The sequence below is a fragment of the Papio anubis genome, chromosome 18, assembly GCF_008728515.1.
Source record: "Papio anubis isolate 15944 chromosome 18, Panubis1.0, whole genome shotgun sequence".
NCBI lineage: Eukaryota > Metazoa > Chordata > Mammalia > Primates > Cercopithecidae > Papio > Papio anubis.
The window spans coordinates 17,352,896-17,380,031 of record NC_044993.1 but is presented as its reverse complement, the minus strand read 5'-3'; the positions used below and the strand labels follow the sequence as shown (position 1 = coordinate 17,380,031).

At 46.4% G+C, this 27,136-nt stretch overlaps 1 protein-coding gene across 15 annotated transcripts; it reads left to right on the top strand.

Annotated features, from left to right (window-relative positions):
* Positions 1-24: 24 nt before the first annotated feature.
* Positions 25-26,546, top strand: ZNF821 (zinc finger protein 821). 15 transcript variants are annotated; one of them, XM_017953519.3, is made up of 9 exons: positions 25-135; positions 2,115-2,177; positions 3,948-4,065; positions 5,667-5,783; positions 18,340-18,465; positions 21,302-21,447; positions 22,111-22,215; positions 24,275-24,441; positions 25,550-26,546. In XM_017953519.3, exons 4-9 carry the CDS (start codon positions 5,744-5,746, stop codon positions 26,202-26,204), a joined length of 1,239 nt encoding a protein of 412 aa, XP_017809008.1. In that variant the 5' UTR covers positions 25-135; positions 2,115-2,177; positions 3,948-4,065; positions 5,667-5,743; the 3' UTR covers positions 26,205-26,546. The 15 variants fall into 15 exon arrangements, with proteins under 15 accessions (XP_017809008.1, XP_017809004.1, XP_017809013.1 ...); XM_017953524.3 differs by lacking the exon at positions 25-135 and adding an exon at positions 541-804 and having other exon boundaries at positions 18,340-18,484; XM_017953521.3 differs by lacking the exon at positions 25-135 and adding an exon at positions 547-804.
* Positions 26,547-27,136: the final 590 nt, after the last annotated feature.

Below are 27,136 nucleotides of genomic sequence, written 5' to 3'. Positions count from 1 at the left end.
CGGAAGCAGAGGCTCAGAACAAGGAAGTGACTTGCCCAAAGTCAACAGGCTGGTCGGTGGCAGAGCTGGGGCTCAAAACTGGATCGCCTAATACCAGATCTCATCTTCTTTCCTCTGCATTCCCTACTTCTCCAGGTAAGCAATGTCAGGGCAGGCTCAGGCATTCTAGAAGAGAGGAAGAAAAGAAGGCAACAGGAACTAGGAGAGAGAAGGACATGGACAGGAGGAGGTGTTTGACTAGAAATGCGTCCAACCAGGCCGGGCACAGTGGCTTACGCCTGTAATCCCAGCACTTTGAGAGGCCGAGGCGAGCAGATCACCTGAGGTCAGGAGTTCGAGACCAGCCTGGCCAACATGGTGAAACCCCCGTCTACTAAAAATACAAAAATCAACTGGGCGTGGTGGTGCATGCCTGTAGTCCCAGTTACTCGCGGGGCTGAGGCAGGAGAATCGCTTTAACCTGGGAGGCGGGGGTTGCAGTGAGCCAAGATCGCGGCATTGCACTGCAGCCTGGGTGACAGAGCGAGACTCTGTCTCAAAAAAAAAGCATCCAACGGCTCTCCATTGCCCCCAAACACCCCTCACATGACAACAGTGACACAAGTTTCCCTTCCCCGGGTCAGCAGCCAATGTTTATCACTTGAGAATCATGTCAGAAAATTAAATGCTCAAAAGAAATCTCAAGATTTCCCAGCTCTGAGGTTCTGACAGCTGAACTTGGCCCCTCCCACCAAGGCCCGTGGTCACATTCAAAGCCTCGGGAGTCGAAGCCACTGCGACGCGTGGGGGAATGAGGCGAAGAGGGTTTGTGACGGTGGTGGGGATCCGGGCTAAGGTCGGGCTAAGGAGAGGGGGAGCCTGCGGCGGAGCTGTGGTTGGGGGATGTGGGTTTTGTGGCTGAACTCGATGGTGGGGTATGAAACCAGGATCGGGGCTGGGTAGGGTGGCGTTTACACGTCCAGGAAGGTCGGGGGGAGCTGAGCGGCTGAGACAGCCAGAGAAAGACCTGGGAATGGGCGAGGCAGGGGGTCCCGAAGTCCTGCTACGCGGCCGAGCCCCTCTGGGGCGCCCGGGATTGGGCGCTCCCCGGAGCCCCCTCTCCTCAGGCCCCGCCCACAGCGCCGGGCGCGCGCCGAGCCGCGGGGAGGGGGACCTGGCCGGCGCGGGGGAGGGGGAGAGGAAGGCTCGTGCACGCGCATCACTGACTGCGGGTGCGCGAGCCGCGCGCTCCCGCCGCCCGCGTCGCCATCTTTTTCCCTCTCTGTCTGTCTGTCTGCCGTTGGCTTTGTCCGTCTGCAGCGCCGCCCCTCGGCTCCCCGCCACCGGTTCGGCCCGGAGCCCCTTCCGCTAGCTGGGGCCCAGTCCCTGAGCGCCCCGGCCCGGCTGGCTTGGGCTGCGGTCCCGGGTCCATTGTCCGGCGGTCCGTCTGTCCGGAGGCGGGGCCCAGGGACCCAGAGCGCAGCGCAGCGCCGAGGCGCCGGGTAAAAAGACCCCTGAGCCCTCCCTCCGGGTCCGGGCTGGGGATGCGGGCTCCTCGCCCCCTCGCGGCCGCCGGCTGTCGGTCCTTTTGTCTGCACTGGGGAGAGGGCCGGGGGCCAGCTCCGGCCTGGGGGGCAGCCCGAGCTCACCCTCCCCGCTCCCACCCGATTCCTCCCTGGCCGCTCCTCCTGCTCTCCTCGGCGCTCTCGGGCGCGGGGCGCGGGGAGCGGGGCCGGGGGGCTTTTGCGCGGGCCGCAGGCACCCCGCCTCCTCGGGCCCTGGCGGGGACGGCCCCGGCGTCTGACAGCCTTGGGTGGAGCTGGGGGAGGGGAGGATGGGCGTGGGCGTGCAGACCGGGGGTTATCAGTCCCCGCGTCTGGGTCTCGCAGAAAAGCTTCTAAATTTAGATTTCAGAGATTGTGTTGTCTAAGGGTTTGTCTGAGCCGCCTCGGGAGACCTCCGGCTCTTGTCCGGCTCTTGTCTGGTAATTCCTGGGAATTTACCTGGGCTCGTGCTTGAAGAAACAGAGGGACCATCTCGGCTGATTAGACACACGCCCCAGACCCAACCCCAGGGGTCAGGTGAACAGCCAGGCGGCTAAGTGACCAGCTTTCTTGTCCTCTCCTTTTTGGCAGATACAGATCACTTGGATTCAGTCGAGTTTGCTTTGCTCCGTGGGAACTGCACCAGAGCTGGAGGTGGGAACGCACTCTCTTTTCATCAAGCTGGGATTTCACCCGTTTTTTTGGTTGCTAAAGTCTGTGGTGTGCACTAGACGCTGCAACCTAATACCTGTGGGAGAGCAGAGACAGTGTTCGGGGGAGACGTTGCACCTTCCCAAGGACTCTTAACCTTGCTGTGAAGACGGACAGAACTGCCTTCCTCTTAAAATGGAATCCCTTTAGACCTGAATCTCACCGTTTACCTATCTTCCCAGCACATGTTCAGGCAGCTATTTACATTTTTGGTTTGGTTTCAGATTTTAACTTGGAAATTGAGGCAGCGCTAAAAGTAAAATAGAATGAGTGACCTTTACGGCTGTATGTCTGTGGGTTTTATTAGCTTTAACTGCCTATAAAACAATCATCTGGCATCTTGAGATCTTGCTTTGTGGTCAAGAGTGTCCTTTCACAGCCATTTATTTATTTACTTATTTATTTTCAACAGCCCATGACCCTACAGGCCTGTTTTTGTGGGTGTTTTTGTTATTATTTTCGTTTTGTTGTGTGGGAGGGGACTGTAATTGCTTATTTTTCTCGTAATCACTCAGGTGTGAAGTCCCATTGGGTACCATCTGGTCAGTTCCCCATTTGGCCACTAGGAGGATTATAAGATGCAGCGGGCAATGCTGATTTAAATATGCAGATACTCATCTCTGTCTTTTGACTTGCAGCTTTAGCATTGAAATGTTGCCTGATTCAAATTATTTGGCCTTCCTTCAGAAGGGACTTTATTACCTTTATCTTACAATTTCAATTTCTGATCTTGAAGGGAGAAAATAAAAAATTAGTCAAGATTCCGTTTTTCTCTTCTATAATAGAGTATCTATATATTTAGCCTCAATAGATTATCACATTAGAGGAGTATATTTTATTTTTTAGAAGTTTTTATTTATTTATCTTTTTTTTTTTTTTGAGATAGAGTCTCGCTCTGTCGCCCAGGCTGGAGTGCAGTGGCGCGTTCTTGGCTCACTGCAACCTCCACCTCCCGGGTTCAAGCAATTCTCCTGCCTCAACCTCCTGAGTAGCTGAGATTACAGACATGTGTCACCATGCCCAGCTAGTTTTTGTATTTTTAGTAGAGACGGGGTTTCATCATGTTGGCCAGGCTGTTCTCAAACTCCCAACCTCAGGTGATCCACCCACTCGGCCTCCCAAAGTGCTGAGATTACAGGCGAGAGCCACCGCGTCTGGCAGTTATGTATCTTTTTTTGAGATGGAGTCTCACTTTGTCGCCCAAGCTGGAGTGTAGTGCCTCCATCCCAACTCACTGTGACCTCCCCTCCCCAGGTTCAAGCAATTCTCATGCCTTAGCTTCCTGAGTAGCTGGGATTTACAGGTATGCGCCACCACGCCCGACTAATTTTTGTATTTTTAGTAGAGGTTTCACCATATCGGCCAGGCTGGTCTCAAACTCCTGGCCTCAAGTGATCTGCCTGCATTGGCTTCCCAAAGTGCTGGGATTACAGGTGTGAGCCATGGTGCCTGGCCATATTTTTTAAAATATTAATAGAGCCTGCGTTTCGTTACCTTTCCACTTGGTGATTCCACACACATATAGGAAATCCAAAGTGTGATATTCATTCACTGCTTCTATGAATAAAACAACTACTTGATTAGAAAAAAATGTCATACACAAAACTTAGAGAACACACACTATCAGCACTCAGTATATTGCCCTCTAAATAGTTAAAATCGATTTTTATTGTATACATTTAGAGTTTTGTTTTGTTTTGTTTTTAATTAAAGGTCTGGAAAAGAACTGTGTTTGATATGCAGATATGCTAGAAGACTGCCTGAAAGCTGCTTCCTTTGCCACTTCCTGTGGAGGCCTGTCTTTGCCATTTGCGGTTTCTTTCTTCTTTTGGTAAGGGGAGGCAGGATCTGATTATAGGTTTGAGGTTCTTCTAGCTACATAGAGGAGTTAGTTGGCATAACAGGAGGTGAGTCTTCATTAGCTGGAGTACAAAGTATAGCTAGCAGTAGTCTCCCATAACTCCTCTTAAGGCAATAAACTATGATTTTGTATTTGCTTATTCAGTGTGAGTATAACTCAAGAAGGCAGGAACTGAAAGAAAACTTAGAGTGTGGCCAGATCCACATTCCTGTCTTTGGTAGGAAAGACAATCCCTTTTTATTCTATGTCTTTATTTACTCTGTCTTTCTAAGAAAATGTCACAGCTATCAATACTAATCCATTTCGGATTCTCTAACAATGCTTAAGGCTGGGGCACTCTTTCTGTAGTTCATCAGGATCCTTCAGGCTTACGTATATATCCCCTCCTATATGGGGTGGGGAGCAGATGCACGTCTTGGCAGCATTTTTCATTTGGGGAACTTTTCTCTTTGTTCCTCCCACTGGTCTCTTCACTATCCAGAGGCTAGATTGAGAAGAGCCTCTAAAGTTATTAACTTTGACCGCCTCTCTGGAATGTATGAGGAGGGCCAGGTGATATTCCACACTGGGGTGTTGAATTAGTACTCATCAATGTGGATGGCATCTGTCTCTTCTGGTGAGATCCCATCTTCAACATTAGAAGTTTGATTTGCTTAGTGCCATGTCACCCACAGTGCACCTTTATCACCAGATAGAGGCTTTATGTCCCGAGCTGTTCTCATTTGCAGATGCCTCTTTGAGACATTTTCTGTTTCGCAGGGATGTGATGCCTTTGCTACCTCTGGGCAAGATAACATCATGAAAAATCCGCTGTTGTCGACTGCAGGGCTTGACTTCCAGTGGGCATGTGACATGAGAGCTGCCACCCTCTTTGGCTTCCTTTTGCTTCCTTTTGCAATTCATGGGGGTTATCCCCTTGAGCCCATAGTACTTCTAACTCTGGTTGCTTCCTCTTTTATCCTGTGACCTTGATCGTGATCACTTAACAGTATTCTGGATTCCAAAGATGGATTTAGACTATAATTCTCTAAATCCTCCGAGAGAGTCCCTCTTAAACTTTCTGGGACCTTGACATTAGGCTAGAGGTTTATTCATTTCTCTTTCTTTCATTAGTTCAATTATTTATAACTGGTGAGTTTTATATGCTCGGGAGCTGTTTTTTTTTTTTTTTTTTTTTTTGAGACGGAGTCTCGCTCTGTCGCCCAGGCTGGAGTGCAGTGGCCGGATCTCAGCTCACTGCAAGCTCCGCCTCCCGGGTTCACGCCATTCTCCGGGTTCACGCCATTCTCCGGCCTCAGCCTCCCGAGTAGCTGGGACTACAGGCGCCCGCCACCTCGCCTGGCTAGTTTTTTGTATTTCTTAATAGAGACGGGGTTTCACCGTGTTAGCCAGGATGGTCTCGATCTCCTGACCTCGTGATCCGCCCGTCTCGGCCTCCCAAAGTGCTGGGATTACAGGCTTGAGCCACCGCGCCCGGCCAGGGAGCTGTTTTTTAAAGACATTTTATCCTTAAATTTTGTATTAGTGCTGGGGAAAATGACATGTGCTAACAATAACCTTTTTTATTGTAGGTTAGCATCTTGCAAGGAGGTAGTAGCATATCCAGTTGTGAAACTGGGAAAGACCAGAGCTCTTGCATCAGGGAAACATGTCCCGTCGGAAACAGACAAATCCAAATAAAGTTCACTGTGAGTATCGGACTTTGTCTTCTGGAACCGGGGAATGCTGAGGGGTGGAATGGAAGAGTAACCTGAATTTAGGGGAGGGGCTCACACTGATTTGTGAAGAAGAAAAGGTTAAATGTAAAACACAGTTTGCTGAGCAGAAGAGAGAAAAAGAAAGAAAAAGGGTTAAAGATGTTGGATATGATGGATTTAAAGTGTGTCGGTTGCTGGGGGAGGTGTTGAAAACCTATCTTAGGGGTATATGCACTTGATTTATCTTTAATATCACATTAACAAACAGTTATAAGATACCTACTCTGTGCAGATCCTTGTGCTAGATGTCAGGGCTATAAAACAATATAAGATCTATAAGACTGTATTGTAACCTCAGATATATAAATATGAGTGATAGTATATGTTAAGTGCCAAACAGATGCTGCAGATTGTATGTACTAGAGAAGTTAGGAGGAAGGAAGTTAAGAGAACCCTGTGGACTGAAGTAGCAAGGGGAATGCTTAATGGAAAAGCCTCTAGACCATGCGCCGGAGCTGGGCCTTAGAGGGTAGAAATGGATTTGAAAAAAAATTAAAAAACAAGAGGCAGGGAGAGGGAACATCAGGTAGGGAAAGTGAAGTGAGCAAAGACAGAAGCGGGAATCTACATGTTCAGAGGACAAGGAGACTTTATATGAAGCAGAGGTTTCATTTGTTCAAAACTCAGAAGATGTGAGCTTAGAGATGCTTAACTCTACACTGTGGAAGCCTGAATGCCAGGCTAAGTTCAAAGTTCATTCTGTAGTCTGTAGGGAGCTACTGAAGGTTTTTAAGCAGGGAGAGGGGAGTAACATTTAGAATGCAGCGTTTTGGTACTATGAAGCAATTTGTGGGATGGATCACAAGAGGGAGAGGCTAGAAACCAGAAGACCAAGTATACACTATTACCTTGTGTTGTTTTCAACAGTTTCACATGAATGCTTTTCTTTTCTTTTCTTTTTTTTTTTTTTTTTTGAGACAGAGTCTCTGTTACCCAGGCTGTAGTGCAGCAGTGTGATCTCTGCAGCCTCCACCTCCCAAGTTCAAGCGATTCTCCTGCCGCAGCCTCTCGAGTAGCTGGGATTAAGGTGCTCACCACCATGCCCAGCTAATTTTTTTGTATTTTTAGTAGAGACAGGGTTTCACCATGTTGGCCAGGCTGGCCTTGAACTCCTGACCTCAGGTGATCTGGCCACCTCAGGCTCCCAAAGTGCTGGGATTACAGGTATGAGCCACTGTACCTGGTGCATATTTTATTTCAGTAATTGCATAGTGAACTTCTAGAAGGCAGAGACTATGTGCCATATGTGTTTCCTTATAAATCCTCTCTACTTCTAGCACTGCTCATGGAGGGTGTTCAAAAAGTGCCTTCTTAAATTGACATTAATATCTACACAGATTTGAGATAATTAGCCATTTTCCTATGATCTGGGAAGATAAGCATTCCAACCCAAATGTTCATTAAAAAGACAAATAGTGGCCAGGCACGGTGGCTCACGCCTGTAATCCCAGCACATTGGGAGACCGAGGTGGGCCATATCACCTGAGGTAAGGAGTTTGAGAGCAGCCTGGCCAACGTGGTGAAAAACCCATCTCCACTAAAAAGACAAAAAAAATTAACCAGGCATGGTGGCAGGCATCTGTAATCCCAGCTACTCTACTCAGGAGGCTGAGGCAGGAGAATCACTTGAACCTGGGAGGTGGAGGTTGCAGTGAGTCGAGATCATGTCACTGACTCCAGCCTGGGCAAACATGGTGAGACTCCATAAAAAAAAAAAAAGACAAATAGTTCCCTATTATTATGGAGTGATTGAGTAAAGTGTAGCAACATTTGAAGAGAATTCAGAGGTACAACAGATGAAAAGTTTGTAAAAAACAAACCTATATATGTGTGTGTATATATATATAAAATATATATACTATATATACTATATTATATATAGTGTATAATATGGTATATATATTTTTTATTTTTTTATAAAATATATATAATTTTTTTTTTTGAGATGGGGTGTTGCTTTGTTGCCCAGGCTGGAGTGCAGTGGCGTGATCTCAGCTCACTCACTGCAACCTCGGCCTCCTGGGCTCAAGTGATCCTCCCACCTCAACCTCCCGAGTAGCTGGGACTACAGGTGCATGCCACCACGACTGGCTAAATATTTGTATATTTTGTAGAGATGGGGTTTCGCCATGTTGCCCAGGCTGGTCTTGAACTCCTGGGCTCAAGTGATCTACCCACCTCAGCCTCCCAAAGTGCTGGGATTATAGGCATGAGCCACTGCAGCTGGCTAAAACCCTACATTGGAGAGGACAGATTAGTCAAGTAGTTGACAAGAGAACTAAAATTTATTCAAAACAAACTCTATAGGCTGGGTGCAGTGGCTTACCACTGTAATCCCAACACTTTGGGAGGCTGAGGCAGGAGGACTGCATGAGCCCAAGAGTTTGAGACCAGCCTGAGCAACATGGCAAAACCCCATTTTTACAAAAAAATACAAAAAAACTAGGCCTGGTGGCATACACCTGTAGTCCCAGCTACTCAGGAGGCTGAGGTGGGAGGATGGCTGGAGCCTGGGAGGTTGAGGCTGCAATAAGCCAAGATTATGCCACTGCACTCTAGTCTGGGTGACAGAGTGAGACCCCATCTCAAAAAAACAAAAAAACAAACAAAACAAACAAAAAACAAACAAACAACAACAAAAAAAATCCAAGACACTATATCCCAGGCACTATGCACTTTATCTGAATCTTACTGGGTTACTTCAAAAGTAGAAGACAAAATAGTATGAACAGAGGAATTAAGAGGGTTTTGACATTTTATACATTAATGAGATTACAATAGCAAACCTCCATATACAAATCTTTCTTCTATTTAAGTCCTGGAAAAGTATAAAATGGAACCAGTTGGATGCTTCTAGGAGTATATTCTGGAATGCGGATGCGCAAGGCTACTTAATATACAGATGAGTGGTTTAGGGAAGATTTAGAAATTGCTGCTAAAACAGCAAAATGCAGTGGGCTTGCACGTGAGGATTGTCAAGGAAGATAAAATGAAGTATCTTTAGCCGAGCTCGGTGGCTTATGCCTGTAATCCCAACACTTGGGGAGGCCAATGCAGGACAACTTGAGGCCAGGAGTTCAAGTGCAGCCTGGGCAACAAGGCAAAACTCCATCTGTACCAAAAATACAAAAATTAGCTGCGCATGGTGGCACACACCTGTAGTGCCAGCTACTTAGGAGACAGAGGTGGGAGGATCGCTTGAACCCAAAAGGTTGAGGCTGAAGTGAGCTGAGATCATGCCACTGCACTCCAGCCTGGGCATCAGAGTGAGATCCTGTCTCCAAAAACAAAAAAAGAAAAAGAGAAATAAAAAAATGAAGTATTTTAGCATAGGCCATCCATCCCAGGGGTTTAGGATTGTTTCTCCACTCTGGTTGATAAAAGACACAAGTGGTGAGGCACAGGTGGTGCATACCTGTAATTCCAGCACTTTGGGAGGCCAAGTCTGGTGGATCATGAGATCAAGAGTTTGAGAACAGCCTGGTCAAGATGTTGAAACCCCATCTCTACTAAAAATACAAAAATTAGCTGGGTGCAGTGGCGGGCGCCTGTAATCCCAGCTACTTGGGAGGCTGAGGCAGGAGAATCGCTTGAACCCGGGAGGCGGAGGTTGCAATGATCCGAGATAGTGCCGCTACACTCTAGCCTGGGCAACAGAGCAAGACCCTGTCTCAAATAAATAAATAAATAAATAAATAAATAAATAAATAAAAAGATACAAATGTGACCCCAAGAAGGCATCTGGAAATGTACTCTTAATAGAGATGATAGGTTCACAAACAAGGCAAGTATAGGAGTTGGGTGTTCACCTACGAAGCCATCTGTCCAAGAGCCTGATTAGATTTGAGGAAAGTTGCTGGTGGGGTGATGGTGTGATTGTAGTAAGGCCAGGGGAGCCACTTCAGGCTTGTGTGGCCGATGTCCACGCCCACGTCGCATATATCCATCAGCTCCATCTCCCTGCACCATAGTCAAAGCCAAGATGAGCTAGTAATGGAGTTGAAAAATAGATGGAGGCCGGGCGTCGTAGCTCATGCTTGTAATCCCAGCACTTTGGGAGGCCAAGGTGGGCGGATCACCTGAGATCAGGAGTTTGAGACCACCCTGGCCAACATGGCGAAATCCTGTGTCTACTAAAAATATGAAAATTAGCACCGGGCGCGGTGGCTCACGCCTGTAATCTCAGCACTTCGGGAGGCCGAGGCAGGTGGATCAGGAGGTCAGGAGATCGAGACCATCCTGGCTAACATGGTATAACCCTGTCTCTACTAAAAATACAACAACAACAAAAAAAAGCCGGGCTTGGTGGCAGGCACCTGTAGTCCCAGCTACTCGGGATACTGAGGCAGGAGAATGGCGTGAACCTGGGAGGTGGAGCTTGCAGTGAGCTGAGATTGCGCCACGGCGCTCCAGCCTGGGCCACAGAGCGAGACTCCGTCTCAAAAAGAAAAAAAAAGAAAAGGAAAAAAAAATTAGCTGGGCATGGTGGGGCACACCTATAATCCCGGCTACTCGGGAGACTGACGCAGGAGAATCCCTGGAGCCTGGGAAGTGGAGGTTGCAGTGAGCCAAGATCACATCACTGAACTCCAGCCTGGGCGACGGAGCGAGACTCCATCTCAAAAAAAAGGGAAAAAAGGAAAAAAAAAGGAAAAACAGATGGAAAAACAGGCCATGGAGGTGGGGAGAATATCACACATCCACAGTTGCAGAAATGAAGTTGCAGAGTCAAGTGAAAGAACATTGTTTTGCGGTGGAGTAGGTGGGACTTTGCAGGCTCTTCGGAGGTGGCCGTTACAAGGGCCTTTACTGTGGGGCTGTGAGCACAGATGTTCAGCTACAACTAAAGAGCAGACCCCTCGGGAGGGGCTGTTTTCAGTGACGCATTTGATCAGGGAGCCACGAAGTCTTCGCAGGTGATACACTAAGCTTGACTAAAGAAGAAAAGACACTGAGATTTGCTGGTTTCAGAGGACCTTCTATTTATTTGTTATTTAGGGACTGAAGCTGACCCTACTCTTTTCACAAAATCATCTTTTCATTGTGCATGACAAAGTGGCAAGTAGAAATACGTAATTTCATTTTCTGACCATGTGAGTCTCCTGTCACCTTGCAGTGAAATGGAACCAACTAAATATATTTAATGTAATGCTGTTCGTCTATTAAAAGTAAATGAAATGGGGCCTAGCATGGTGGCTCATACCTGTAATCCCAGCACTTTGGGAGGCCGAGGCAGGCACATCACTTGAGGTCAGGAATTCAAGACCAGCCTGGCCAACATGGCAAAACCCTGTCTCTACTAAAATCCAAAAAAATAGCTGGGCATGGTGGCACACGCCTGTAATCCTAGTTACTTGGGGGGCTGAGGCAGGAGGGTTGCTTGAACCCAGGAGGCAAAGGTTGCAGTGAGCTGAGATCACGCCACTGGACTCCAGCCTGGACGACAGAGTGAGACTTGGTCTCAAAAATAAATACACAAAATAAAGTAAGTGAAATGAACTCAAGGTCTGCAGGGCAGGAAAGTCTGCATTAAGCTTTGCTTAAATATCAAAGCTAATTGACATTTGATCAGAGTAATAGCTGAGCTTCATTAGATCTGCCTTCTGGGAAGACAAAGATTGTGTGGCATGAAACTAATAGGCCACCTAAAGGGATATATTAAGAACTCCCAGGCCGGGCTCAGTGGCTCATGCCTGTAATCCCAGCACTTTGGGAGGCCAAGGCAGGTGGATCACCTGAGGTCAGGAGTTCAAGACCAGCCTGGCCCATATGGTGAAACCCCATCTCTACTAAAAAAATACAAAAATTAGCTGGGCATGGTGGCGGGTGCCTGTAATCCCAGCTACTCGGGAGGCTGAGGCAGGATAATCGCTTGGACCCGGGAAGTGGAGGTTGAGGTGAGCTGAGGTGACACCGTTGTACTCCAGCCTGGGCAATGAGCAAAACTCCATCTCGGAAAAAAAAAAAAAAAAAAAGAATTCCACCCGGGCATGGTCGCTCACACCTGTAATCTCAGTACTTTGGGAGTCTGAGATGGGAGAATTGCTTGAGGACAGGAGTTTGAGACCAGCCTGGGCAACATAGTGGGACCTGATTTCTTCAAAAAAATTTTAAAATTAACCAGGCACAGTGCTCATGCCTGTAATCCCAATAGTTTAGGAGGTTGAGGTGGGAGGATTGTTTGAGCCTAGGAGTCCAAGGCTGCAGTGAGCTATGATTGGACCACTGCACTCTAGCCTGGGTGACAGAGCAAAACCCTGTCTCAAAATATATATATATATATATTTTTAAAAAGGAATCCCACTGCTGTAACCCAGCAACATTTGATGAATCCACATTAGAAGCCAGTGGGCAGCTGCTTTGGTACTCACTGGGTTTTTATCAGGATTGTTTTTATGTCTAAATCACTGGCATGATCCTTTCCTCAGAAATATCTAGATAGACTCTTATATTTTGCCCAGTTCACTTCATTAATAGACTTGTTACAGAGCTTTTGGAATAAAAGCCCAAAATTGTTCTTAGTTACGGAAAAATTGCTGATGGGCTGAAATCTGTTTTAGATCTTCTCCCTACCTCCTTCCCCATTTTACCCCTTCTGAGTACAGTTTTTTTTTTTTTTTTTTTTTTTTTTTGAGGTGGTGTCCCACTCAGTCGCCCAGGCTGGAGTGCAGTGGCGTGATCTCGGCTCACTGCAACCTCCGCCTCCTGGGTTCAAGCGGTTTTCCTGCCTCAGCCTCCCAAGTAGCAGGGATTACATTCGCTCGCCACTATGCCCAGCTAATTTTTGTATTTTTAGTAGAGACAGGGTTACGCCATGTTAGCCAGGGTGGTCTCAAACTCCTGATCTCAGGTGATCCACCTTGCCCAGCCCTTAGTACACATTTCTGTCAACTACTTGTAGAAAGGCTGAAAATATAGTCCCTTGCACACTTTCATTTAGTGTGTTTGAACTAACCAAACCACTAAGAAAATGAAAACTTCTTTTACTTGAGAGACTTTTGCTTTCAGATTGCAAAACACATGAGTGACTTAAACCTCTCAGCTTCAACCAAAAGCTTTACAAAGAGAAGGAGGAATAAAAGCCTTTGAAGTCCTTTCTCTTATAAAAAGCGCAACTTTGTGTGTTTTTTTTTGTTCATTCTGTTAGCATCCTCGTGAACTAAATGGCTATGTTCCCCACCTGTGATAGCACTGTGGGTTACAGAGACTGTCAGCTAGAAGTGAAATCCTAAGCTCCTCACTCCCAGTACTAGCTCATTCTTCCTGAACCGGATATCTGCTCTCTTTTTTTTTTTTTTTTGAGACGGAGTCTCGCTCTGTCACCCAGGCTGCAGTGCAGTGGCGCAATCTCAGCTCACTGCAAGCTCCACCTCCTGAGTTCACACCATTCTCTTGCCTCAGCCTCCTGAGTAGCTGGGACTACAGGTGCCTGCCACCACGCTCGGCTAATTTTTTGTATTTTTTTAGTAGAAACAGGGTTTCACTATGTTAGCCAGGATGGTCTCGATCTCCTGACATCGTGATCCACCCACCTCGGCCTCCCAAAGTACTGGGATGACAGACGTGAGCTACCATGCCCAGCCTATCTGCTCTCTTAAAGAATGTTCCAGCTGCTTTACTTAATTGTAGTCAGCTTGAAATAACATTTGTTTAACTGCACCAAGGACCCAAGAGAGAACTTTAAAATCTTTGCCTTTCTAATAACTTTCATATCATTCCTCTTATCTGTTCTCCAAACTTGCTTGCATGGCCTTGTTCTTATCTGGTCTGAAAAACCTTAACCAGGCCGGGCGCAATGGCTGTCTCCTGTAATCCCAGCACTTTGGGAGCACAAGGCAGGTGGACTACCTTAGGTCGGGAGTTCGAGACCAGCCTGACCAATATGGAGAAACCCTGTCTCTACTAAAAATACAAAATTAGCTGGGCGTGGTGGTGCTTGCCTGTAATCCCAGCTACTTGGGAAGCTGAGGCAGGAGAATCGCTTGAACTCAGGAGGCAGAGGTTGCAGTGAGCCGAGATTGCGCCATTGCACTCCAGCCTGGGTGACAGAGCAAAACTCTGTTTCAAAAAAAAGAAAAACCTTAACCAAATCGCAGACAAACAGCATTTTCTTGATTTTGTATCCAAAAAAGAAAAAAAAAAAAAAGAGAGAGAGCACCTTGGTTTTTATTGTGGGAGTGTAGCTGACTCTTAGCTATTAATAGACAAATAAATACCCATATTAAATAAGATGGTTGCCCTACATTAATATCTAGGGACCAGAGGATTTTTTAAAACCTACTCCAAAGGTCTCAAGACAGAAGGGAATAATAATTCTAACATTATAAAAATAGGCAGTTCTGTAACACTTCTTAATCACTAGTATCTCCATGGATCACATTATATGGCAGTTAACATGACATGCTTTTAGCAAGTCTCACTCCCTTCTCATGAAGGGATAATTCTGGAGAATTTTATTTGGAGATTAGGTAAATAGTAACTAGTGGAAGATAATTCACATATCTTTTCATATGAGGTCTGCTAAAATGGCTTCTTTTTTATGGTTTTTATATATTTTGCTTTATGGTGATGTTTAAAATAGGAATAGTCCTGAGGAATAAAGTTCACCTTATTCTTTTTCCCAAGTCAGGAATAGACTAAAATATAAGAGCACAAGCTTTTCTTTCCCAAGTGCCAAAAAGGAATGACAGAATTAACTTATCCCGGTTACACCAGGTGAGATTGCCTAAGAGTCCTAGATAGGCAAGTTGTATTGAACAGACTCCTCTCTGTTCCATGAAAGCCTCAATATTTAGACAACATCAATAGAAGAAAATAAATTTTGAGCTCAAGTTGGAGACGAAACTGAATTACTGACTCATCTTGAAAGGTATATATCCTTTTAGATGTATTTTTACTAATCCAGTGGTGAATCCAAGAAAGAGGATAGAATGTTTATTCTTAGTATGTTCTAAATCTAGCTGGTTTCTAAGTTTCTTTGGAGACCAGAAGTGTCACTGATGAGAAAGGTCTTCCCCTTGATAATTATATGCTAGTATATAACTTGTTCCTTAGTGCTATGTCTTCCTATGGCTCCTAGGTCTGAAAATATGCACCTACCCCAAATAATTCAGTAACTATTCCAGTTGGCCCTTGGCCAGGCACAGTGGTTCATGCTTGTAATCCCAGCACTTTGGGAGGCCGAGGCGGGTGGATCACTTGAGGTCAGGAGTTCAAAACCAGCCTGGCCAACATGGTGAAACCCTATCTCTACTAAAAATACAAAAATTAGCCGGGCATGGTGGCACACACTTGTAATCCCTGCTACTCAGGAGGCTGAGGCAGGAGAATCGCTTGAACACAGGAGGTAGAGGCTGCAGTGAGCCAAGATCACGCCACTGCACTCCAGTCTGAGACTCTATCTCATTTAAAAGAAAAAAAAAAAAGTATCAATTGGCCCTGGTCTTGTTGCACTGTAACCAACACGGAGATATTAAGTATTTCACTTCTGCAAAGGGATAAGGAAGTACTCCCCACTGAATTCATTTTTTTGCTTTCTCTACCGAGTGATTTATATCCAATGTGTCATCTTGGATATTGTGAAGATGGACTTAAAACAGCTTATTTTTCCTTTCGTTGAGGGTAGGTAGCTAAGAGTACACTTTAACATGAACCATCTCCATTCCCAATCACAGTATGAGTCATAATAGCCATAATGTTAGTTACTCGAATCTAAGCATGATAACTCATGATGTGATATCAGAACCATCATTTTTCCTTTGGTCATATACTGGCCCTGATAATATACTTTTGCTATTTGAGTTGTATGTATCAGTTTATCATGGTACGAAGGAAACACTAACAATAGGATCAGAGCCTTTCTCACACAGAGATAAGTGTTTGTTTTCAGCAAAACCATCTGAAGAAGCTTCTAAACTTCTTTTTTTTTTTTTTTTTTTTTTTTGAGACGGAGTCTCGCTCTGCCGCCCAGGCTGGAGTGCTGTGGCCGGATCTCAGCTCACTGCAAGCTCCGCCTCCCGGGTTCACGCCATTCTCCTGCCTCAGCCTCCCGAGTAGCTGGGACTACAGGCGCCCGCCACCTCGCCCGGCTAGTTTTTTTGTATTTTTTAGTAGAGACGGGGTTTCACCGTGTTAGCCAGGATGGTCTCGATCTCCTGACCTTGTGATCCGCCCGTCTCGGCCTCCCAAAGTGCTGGGATTACAGGCTTGAGCCACCGCGCCCGGCCTAAACTTCTAATTACATCTCTACTAGAAGGCGGTTAAGGAATATAGACATTAGGCTGGGCGCAGTGACTCACACCTGTAATTCCAACACTTTAGGAGGTCGAGGTAGGGGGTTCCCTTGAGAGCAGGAGTTGCAGACCAGCCTGGACAACACAGTGAGACCCTGTCTATACAAAAAATATATATATATTAGCCAGGCATGATGGTGCGCACCTGTAGTCCCAGCTACTCTGAAAGCTGAGGTGGGAGGATTGCTTGAGACTGCGAGGTTGAGACTGGAGTAAGCTGTGATCACACCACTGCACTCTAGCCTGGGGGAGAGAATGAGACCCTGTCTCAAAAAGAAAAAAAAGGAAAAGGACATTAGAGTTAGATCTGTGTTTGAATACTTGGTTCCACTGTTAACCTTCGTTTTCTCCTAAGTATAGGTAGTAATATCTACCACATAGAGTTTTGCAGAGAATTTAGGTAAGGTGATAACTATAAAACACTTACCATAGAGCCTGGAACTTGCAAGTGTCAAACTATTACTAGTGTTTGGTAGTTGGTATATAATAGATGCCCAATGAATATTTGCTGAACGAATGACTAAGGGGATCACATGAAGCCTACTCCACATCAAGTCTTTCACTCCCCAAGGTCTAGGAGTGCAGGTCAGCTCACCATTTAGTTCCTCCCACATCATTGTATCTTATCTCAGAACCTGAGCCTGTGTACTTTCCCTCCTCTCTTCAGCAAGAAAGGGCCTGGCTATTGTCAGACATTTCACTAGGGCTTTTTATTATTCCCTCTTGCTGACTGGTGAATGGAGACTGTAGTTTCTACTCTGACTGAGATAATAGAAACCTCAAGAAACCCAACTCTGTTTTCTCCTTATGCCTGGTCTCCTGGAAATAAAAGGGCACTATACTAACTATTCAGTAGCCACATGGATCCCAAGCAGAGGTCACGAGAAGTAAATGTAAAATCAAGGATCGGTTCGGGGCTTTGGGATACTACATTAAAAAAAAAAAAAAAAACTGGACTGGCTGGGTGCGGTGGCTCATGCCTGTAATCCTAGCACTTTGAGAGGCTGAGGTGGGCAGATCATGAGGTCAGGAGATTGAGACTATCCTGGCTAACACGATGAAACCCCATCTCTACTAAAAAATTAAAAAAAATTAGCCAGGCATGGAGGTGGGCGCTGGCACTGCACTCCAGCCTGGGTGATAGAGTGAGACTCTGTCTCTAAAAAAAAAAAAAAACTGGGCCAAGAAGACTACATGAATATTCTTTGTTGTAAATTAGTGTGTTTCAGGAAGTTTGTTGTTCTGCAGAAGTGAGTTCATATCTATTCTTCTAGTCTACTTATCAACCGGTTGTTAATTTTCTCATGGCTAATTATGATAAACATTAGAAAGAAAGTCAAGGAAGAACTTCCAGAGTATGTTTTGGAAGGAGAGTGGATGAAAGATGGGGTTAGGCCGGGCGCGGTGGCTCAAGCCTGTAATCCCAGCACTTTGGGAGGCCGAGACGGGCGGATCACGAGGTCAGGAGATCGAGACCATCCTGGCTAACACAGTGAAACCTCGTCTCTACTAAAAATACAAAAACTTAGCCGGGCGAGGTCGCAGGCGCCTGTAGTCCCAGCTACTCGGGAGGCTGAGGCAGGAGAATGGCGTGAACCCGGGAGGCGGAGCTTGCAGTGAGCTGAGATCCGGCCACTGCACTCCAGCCTGGGTGACAGAGCGAGACTCCGTCTCAAAAAAAAAAAAAAAAAAAAGAAAGATGGGGTTAGAGAGATTGTTATTTAGAAGGATGATTTGAAGCACTTGTTTATAGTCAGAGATAAGATACTGAGTCAAGACCATAATGCTAGTACATTAAGGTACAGAGACTTGGCCCAGATTTGTTGCCCTGTCTTTATCCCATCACTTTGCCCCTTCTTGCCTCTATCCTCCCAATCCTGATGGAAGGTTGTAAATGGATTTGACAGTCTGCAGTTACATTTGTGAAGTAGCAAGTTGATCACCTTTTGAAAGGAGTCAAGACTAGGAGGATTTAAGAGGAGCAAGTGATGCTTTCTAGAGCATCTGGCTTACTGCCCAGGAAGAGCGGCTGCACCCAGAAGCTGTTGGAGGCAGCAAGCTGACTTGGAGATGAATGACTCCACCACAGGGTACCTGCCTGTCTCCTACCTTTGAATGGTCTGACCTTCCAACCAGCTTGCCTGGGGATATGCTGCCCAGCTGGTGGCCTGACTATTTTTCCTTGTGACCACCAGGGGATCAAGTATTTGCTGGGCTAGAAGAGCAAGCCCGCCAGGCGATGATGAAAACTGATTTTCCTGGAGACCTTGGCAGTCAGCGACAAGCTATCCAACAACTAAGAGATCAGGACTCCAGTAGCAGTGAGTTCTGCACCTTCTGGTAATGACTCAGGGCAATGGGAGAGGAATTATCAGAGTGTGTGTGCTCTGGGGATTGTGCATGGGGGTTGGGAGAAAGACATGAAAAAGGAGATATGTGGCTCCTCAGTGTCCCCAAAGGTGGTCTAAGGTGTGTGGGCATATGTTTATCCAGAAAAAGAGGACAGGTTTGGCATTTTATTTATATATATATCTAATTTTTTTTTTTTTTGAGATGGAGTTTCGCTCTTGTTGCCCAGGCTGGAGTGCAATGGCGTGATCTCAGCTCACTGCAACCTCTGCCTCCCAGGTTCAAGCGATTCTCCTGCCTCAGCCTCCTGAGTAGCTGGGATTACAGGCACCCGCCACCACTCCCAGCTAACTTTGTATTTTTAGTAGAGACGGGTTTCTCCATGTTGGTCAGGCTGATCTCGAACTCCCGACCTCAGGTGATCCACTTGCCTCGGCCTCCCAAAGTGCTGGGATTACAGGCGTGAGCCACCGCGCCTGGCCAATGTGTATGTTTTTAGCTTATGGACTACAGTACTTGGCACAGTGCCACATGCAGATAGGTGTGTCAGTTGTGATAGGCAATGATATAGGAATAAATAGTGCTCTAGCAGTCCTTGGGTTAGGTCAAATGACAAGAAAAAAATCCCTGTCTCCTAGGATCTATGTATTTGTAATCAATAAAATATAAGAGTGGCATTAATGAAACCTTGCTTGAAGGCCCAGTTTTAATGTGAAACAAGAAGATTTGCTTAGTAATGAGGTTATGCAGTATATAAAATGCTAACATCAAGGTCTTCCCATACCAGTTCCCTAAGAAAATCCCTGTGGTTAAGACAGTAGCTGTTATAAGTTGGGCCTCATGGATTGTCTGTCTGTCCTGTGACCTGTCTGAACAAACACGTCTTGAGATGTGTTTTCCTAGGAAGATTTCAGCACTTTCCCCACTTCATCCATTTGATATAGGTTATTATTAGTATGAATTCAGAATGACTTTTCCAGTTTTTCATCACATTTGAGGCTGGGTTGGGTGAAAACGGAGAGAGGACTCTGCAACCTTCTAGGAACTTTTTTCCACCCAAGCTAATAATTAATCAACATCTACAACATAAAATAATTTAGCAGTTAATTGCTCGGGCACAGAAAAATGAACCCAAACCTATGGAAGCCACCACTTTCTTGAGTAGCAGGTAGGAATTACAATATCTGCAAAAGTCTAATAGGTTTCCATTCTGAAGGATGTACTATCCCTCTAGACAGTACACATATTTAAAAACATTTTCTAGTAGCGAGATATATTTGGATTATTGCAAAATTACAAAAATATGTTCGATACATCACTTTATATTATACTAAGTTTACAAGTATTTCAAATAAGCTGGTGAGAAAACATGGTGTGATCTAATCTGTGCCCATCCTTCATTATTGAGTTGGATTCAAATGAAAGGAACTTTGGGCTAGGGAATAAGACACACAAACCATAGCTCTTTCCAGGCCCCAAATCCAGTCCACCAATTGCATGGAGTATCTAATAAGGACACATGTAACTACTAGCAGATGATTTGGTTAGACCGTCTCATGAAGAAAGGGAGTGTAACTAGTTTTGCCAAGGAAGAAGGGAAATATAAGGGGTGTTGCTCACATACTGGTGGATTTAGATATTATGCAAGGGGTAGTAGGAAGACAGGCAGCACTGTTAGCTAGGAAATCTGAGTCTCATGTGGACAGCCTGGTGAGACTCTGCCCTATATTTCTCTCTTGCTCACATCAGGCCCAGAAGTCCAGGATCCAGGTGGGGTTAAGATAGGGCTGGAGTGTGACAGCTTCCCTAGGCTTGGCTACCTCTTGTGATCTTCAAGGTACTAGCACTTTATTTGTTTCCCTTTCAGAAAGAACTACATTTGTTATTTGTTTTCCGGATCCTTTTTCATTTTCTATTTTATAAGTAATAGAGAAGAAAAATCAGCGCACATGTGGCTGGGGAATTCCCCATAGCCACATCCTACCCCTAAAACTAAAACTTAACTCAATTCCTATGTTAGTCACAATAAATTACATTTCATCCTAAAGAATGGCCCGTTCCTTCCACTTAATGCATGGAGTTACCCATCAGATAATCCAAATCATCAACAGAAACAGCGGATTTACGTAGTTCAGAATGCCATGTTACAATAGTAGAGTAAGAACCGAGTGAGTCGGATACCACTGCAAAGTGCCTGAGGTTGGTTGCTGTGCTAATTTTTTCACTGTAATGAGCAGCCCTTTCCCTATAAAGTGACATCATTTCAAACTAATTTCCTACTGCTTCCTTTGCTGGTAAGAGGGAAGAAAAACTCGATGTTTCTGTAAGTCTGCCTTGGGGTTTGCTGGGAAAGAAGAGATTAATGGGGTTCAGAGTAGAACAGTATAGTGACACCACGGAGAAGTTGTGCAGGGGGCTCATGGCAAAATCAGTGGAAAGTGTTGGTAAGTCAGAGGTGGTGTACAGTGGGAATGAGCTCGGTGTAAGGTGCTTGGGGAGGTGTGATTTGAAGTGTGACATATTTGAAAACCATGAGTCAGGAAGATTATTTTTATAATCATATTGAGGGCACAGTAACCATTTCCAATGCAGTTTTGCCTCACATCTTCCCTTTACGTGTATATGGCATAACAAATGACAGCTATAGCTGGTTTCCACTTGACATAATATGTACCCAACAACACTATATAAACTATATTATGGAAAATCTGAAATGTTTTCTGTTATAACTGCCAACTGTAGGGTGGAGAGCAGCTCAGGATGTATTCATGCAAAAATCAGAACAAGTGACCAGTTTGTGTGTTCCAGGTGACAGTGAGGGTGATGAAGAGGAGACCACACAAGATGAAGTCTCTTCCCACACATCAGAGGAAGATGGAGGGGTGGTCAAAGTGGAGAAAGAGTTAGAAAATACACAACAGCCTGTTGGTGGGAACGAAGTGGTAGAGCACGAGGCAAGTGACAATGGCCCCTGGGTCCAGGTCCAACAATGCCCTACCCTTCTGCCTACCCTTATGCTGCTCACCCCTGTGGCACAGTCTTTGCCTCTGATGGTCTCCTGGGCCTGCACAGGAGGCCTCTTCCTTCATGGCACCAGAACCCACACCTCAGACTCTCAGTTCTCACCACATTCAGCTTTCCTTTTCCATCCATGAATCACTGCGCTTGTGCACAGCTCTCTTTCCTGCAGCTCCTCACATCTTTCCAGACAGGAGAGCTACTTTGGTGAAGTAGAAAGCTGACTTCCCAAGGTGGACTCTTGAACGTGCTTGCAAATCTAAGTCAAGGTGTCACCTGGAGTGCCACCTTCTCACTAACTTGTTTCCTGAGGATTCCTGAAAGGAACATGACGGGAAAAATACTACCCCTGTCTGCAGAGTTTATCTTCAGGGAAAAAAATAGATTGACTCTCTCTGAGGCAATCCTGTGTCCTCATGGCTGAAAGCCATAATTCCCTTTCAACTATTACTTTTTCCTTCAGCCCACAATGGGAAACTAAGAATAACATGTGCCATCAGTCTGGGTTCCTTTGAACAGGATATCCTGTTTAAAAAGTTGGGGCAGGGAAGAGATGAGTCCTAATAGTCCTAATGAGTTGCCTATTTGTTGAATCACAGGTCACAGGGAATTTGAATTCTGACCCCTTGCTTGAACTCTGCCAGTGTCCCCTCTGCCAGCTAGACTGCGGGAGCCGGGAGCAGTTGATCGCTCATGTGTACCAGGTATGCATCGGGGAGCTATGTGCTCTGGAACACAAGTGTGGGCAGGTTGTCTGTAGCCCAGATCCCGGTTTGGCCTTTGTCTCTCTCTGGCTCCTGAAGGAGTCGTGGGTTGTCGCTTCCACTAAGATTCCTCTTAGGGAGGCTGGGCGCAGTGGCTCACGCCTGTAATCCCAGCACTTTGGGAAGCCGAGGCGGGTGGATCACTTGAAGTCAGGAGTTCAAGATCAGCCTGGCCAACATGGCGAAACCCTATCTCTATCAAAAATACAAAAATTAGCCAGATGTGGTGGCATGCACCTGTAGTCCCAGCTACTCGGGAGGCTGAGGCAGGAGAATCGCGTGAACCCAGTAGGTGGAGGTCACAGTGAGCCAAGATCACACCATTACACTCCAGCCTGGGTGACAGAATTAGACTCTGTCTCAAAAAAAAAAAAAAAAAAAAAATTCGGCCCAAAGCCAGGCGTGGTGGCTCACACCCAGAATCCCAGCGCTTTGAGAGGCTGAGGTGGGAAGGATTGCTTAACCTTAGGAATTCAAGACCAGCCTAGGCAACATAGCAAGACCCCAGCTCTACAAAAAATTTTTTAAAAATTAGTTGGGCATGGTGGCATGCACCTGTAGTACCAGTTACTTAGAAGACTGAGGTGGGAGGATAGCTTGAGCCTAGGAGGTTGAGGCTGCAGTGATCATGCTTCAGATCGGGTGACAGAGTGAGACTGTATTGAAAAAGAAAAAAAAAAAAAAAGATTCTGCTCCAAGCTTCCAGCATTTTAGAAAATACATGAGATATATTAGATAAACACGTTCTGGGTTTCCAGGCAGACACACTGTGAAAATTAAGTGATTTTTTTTCTAAATTATCTAATGCATATTTTAAATAGTGAAATAGAAACGAATGTATACTAATAATGACGGCTCTGTGTTAAAGAAAAGAAAATTAGTTAGCATGGGCCAGGCGCAGTGGCTCATGCCTGTAATCCCAGCACTTTGGGAGGCCAAGGTGGGCAGATCACTTGAGGTCAGGAGTTCAAGACCAGCCTGGTCAACATGGTGAAACCCTGTCTCTACTAAAATACAAAAAAATTAGCCAGCTGTGGTGGCACGCGCCTATAATCCCAGCTACTCAGGAAGCTGAGGCAGGAGAATGGCTTGAACCTGGGAGGCGGAGGCTGCAGTGAGCTGAGATTGTGCCACTGCACTCCAACCTGGGTGACATAACGAGATTCCGTCTAAAAAAAAAAATTTTAACACAAATGGTATGTTAAAAATTGGTGTGAACCAGTATTTCTTCAGAAGACTATCTTCAGAAGATTGAGAAAGCAAGATATAAATACCTGTTGCATACCCGTATTCTAGGCCAGCTTCAAGATTTGGCCTTTATTGTTCCCTTAACACGTATTTGTACCTGCACAGTGTGAGCCAGGGAGACAGAGAGAAATTATTCGAGACAGGAATTCCTCTCAGGCTCTGAAGAGGGCCCTGGTGCCCCACTGTTTCTTTTCTTTTTCTTTCTTTCTTTCTTTTTTTTTTTGAGACAGAGTTTCACTCTATTACCCAGGCTGGAGTGCAGTGGTATGGTCTTGGCTCACTGCAAACTCCACCTCTCAGGTTCAAGCAATTCTCCTGCCTCAGCCTCCTGAGTAGCTGGGACTACAGGCGCCTGCCCCTACACCCGGCTAATTTTTGTATTTTTAATAGAGATGGGTTTCACTATATTGGCCAGGCTGGTCTCGAACTCCGGACCTTGTGATCCACCTGCCTCGACCTCCTAAAGTGTTGAGATTACAGGCATGAGCCACCGTGCCTGGCCCCCACTGTTCCTTAAGTCAGCCACATGTCCCAGAATGTAGGCAGAGCTCAAGCTAATGAAATCTAAGCACTGGTTTAAATGGCCAGGGCCTCTAATGTAAGAGACTGACTTTTCTAGGGGCTAAACAGAATACTTGCAAGTTCCTTATTCTGAGACTAAAGAAAGTCATTTCCCAAAAGTCATTTCTAAGTGGGTGCAGATTGTCCTGGAGGTAGCACAAGACTGACAGATCAAGGCTCTGTTTTACAGCACACTGCAGCAGTGGTGAGCGCCAAGAGCTACATGTGTCCTGTCTGTGGCCGGGCCCTTAGCTCCCCGGGGTCATTGGGTCGCCACCTCTTAATCCACTCGGAGGACCAGCGTTCTAACTGTGCTGTGTGTGGAGCCCGGTTCACCAGCCATGCCACTTTTAACAGGTCAGCTGGGCACTTATCCCTGTTGTGCTGGGAGCAAATTACTGGGTGTGAGTTCTGCTTTCTGAAGTCAAAGCGAAGGCTAGGCATAGGTAATGCACAGGCAGCTGATGCATGCTCCTTGGAAGTATAAGTAAGAAGGCTAGGAAGTATGCTTATTCTACCACATAGCCCCAAAGGAAAGTGAATTCCCATTTCTTTTCCCATCAGAATATCTTCAACTAGAAAGCGATGTAGGCAGTTCCAAGAACACTCATGATAAAGCATGGAGAAAGAAGTTATAGGGTGGAGAGGACCCTGGCATGAGGACGCAGTCTCCTCCATGTCCTAGGAAGACTGGAACGTTGTGTCCTTGTCCCGTTTGTCTAGTGTACAGTGCAGTGTCTGCCTTTGCATGCAGGCAGTGCATGGGAAGGTGGTGAGTTGGTGGTTTGCACCTTGCCTGAAGGAGGTCTCCACCTCCAGGAGCCTCCATTCCCACAGCAGGACTGCCCCTGCAAAGCTCTTATCAAAACCATTATTCTGACTTGAGTGAAAACGCCTGGGGTTTGTCTGATTTCTGGTGCGTTGCTATGGCAGGTGGCTCAGTCATTAACTCCAGATGGGCTTTAAGAGTTGGTAGACACCCGGCCGGGTGCAGTGGCTCACGCCTGTAATCCCAGCACTTTGGGAGGCCTAGGCGGGTGGATCACAAGGTCAGGAGTTTGAGACCAGCCTGATCAATGTGATGAAACCCCATCTCTACTAAAAATACAAAAATTAGCCAGGCGTGGTAGCAGCCACCTGTAATCCCAGCTACTCAGGAGGCTGAGGCAGGAGAATGGCTTGAACATAGGAGGTGGAGGTTGCAGTGAGCCGAGGTTGTGCCATTGCACTCTAGCCTGGGCGACGGAGTGAGACTGTGTATCAAAAAAAAAAAAAAATAGAGTTGGTAGACAACTCTTGAGCAAAGAGAAGAGATGGAGCAGTAGAAGAGGTCCACCAAGCATTCAAACTGACCCCTTGTGGTGAACGTGGAGCCACTGGCCTCATAGGAAAAGAATAAGGCAGGGCTGGAGTCCCAACTCTTGCTGGAAGGAACCACTAACCATCCAAAATGTTTGCTTTCCAGTGAGAAACTTCCTGAAGTACTCAATATGGAATCCCTACCCACAGTCCACAATGAAGGCCCCTCTAGTGCTGAGGGAAAGGACATTGCCTTTAGTCCTCCAGTATACCCTGCTGGAATTCTGCTTGTGTGCAACAACTGTGCTGCCTACCGTAAACTGCTGGAAGCCCAGACTCCCAGTGTACGCAAGTGGGCCCTACGTCGACAGAATGAGCCTTTGGAAGTACGACTGCAGCGGCTGGAACGAGAGCGCACGGCCAAGAAGAGCCGGCGGGACAATGAGACCCCTGAGGAGCGGGAGGTGAGGCGCATGAGGGACCGTGAAGCCAAGCGCTTGCAGCGCATGCAGGAGACAGATGAGCAGCGGGCACGCCGGCTGCAGCGGGATCGGGAGGCCATGAGGCTGAAGCGGGCCAACGAAACCCCGGAAAAGCGGCAGGCCCGGCTCATCCGAGAGCGAGAGGCCAAGCGGCTCAAGAGGAGACTGGAGAAAATGGACATGATGTTGCGAGCTCAGTTTGGCCAGGACCCTTCTGCCATGGCAGCCTTAGCAGCTGAAATGAACTTCTTCCAGCTGCCTGTAAGTGGGGTGGAGTTGGACAGCCAACTTCTGGGCAAGATGGCCTTTGAAGAGCAGAACAGCAGCTCTCTGCACTGAACCACACCCTCCTGACTGCCCTCCTCCCCACCTACCCACCCACCCACCCACCCACACTCACAGCCACGAGGACCAGTGCTGCTGCCACCCACGAGGCCCTGTCCTTGCTGCCAGAGGCAGGCCTGGGTTTGTTGCAGGTGGACCTGAACGGCCCTTGCATGTGGGAGCAGGATGACGGGGTCAGGAGGGACCTGGCCCAAGGCAGCTCTGGACAAGGGAGCAGGCAGTCCAGAGAACTGGCCTCCCCAGCCCACTGCCACAGGCCGTGCTTCTAGGACTGTGGGGCTCCTGTATGGCCCATGAAGTTGTGAGGTCAAATAAATTAATTTTATCTTTACTGCCCCTTTCTTGCTTTTCTCTCAATGTCATTCTAGCAAATGAAGTGATCTAGGAGAAACCTGGGTGGAAATTTTCAGACAGTGGCTTCTGGTGGCTTGCCCTTTTCTTAGGGAGGGTGCTCCTCAGCTTAGGCTGTCCAAGCAGAGGTCCTCATTTGGGTCTTTACAAGTTGCCAAGGAATTAGCATGACGCCAAAGAAAGAACCGATGTTGACTGTGATGCCTGTGGTCCCAAGGGCTATTTAAACCTAGCTTACCTTTTCCAAACTCAGAAGTCTCTCCTCATAACTGGTGTTTTCTAAAGACTATGCAATACCTTCAACTAGGTGTGCAACTTTTCCCACCAATACTGTTTGTTGAACATTTACAATTCTAGACAGTAGTCAGCTGCATCTAGGAATAGGCTCATAGAAATAGCTGCAATATTAAGGTCCACAGCACCAAGAAACTCATGTTTGCATTTTATTTATGTTTTATTTATTCACCAGAGGCAAGGCAGGAAAATAAGCTCACTGAAGAAAATCCAGAAGTAAGGTGGTAAGAGCTCAGGTCAATAGTGGTTAAGGCTAGGGCAAAATGATTACTCTGGCAGGT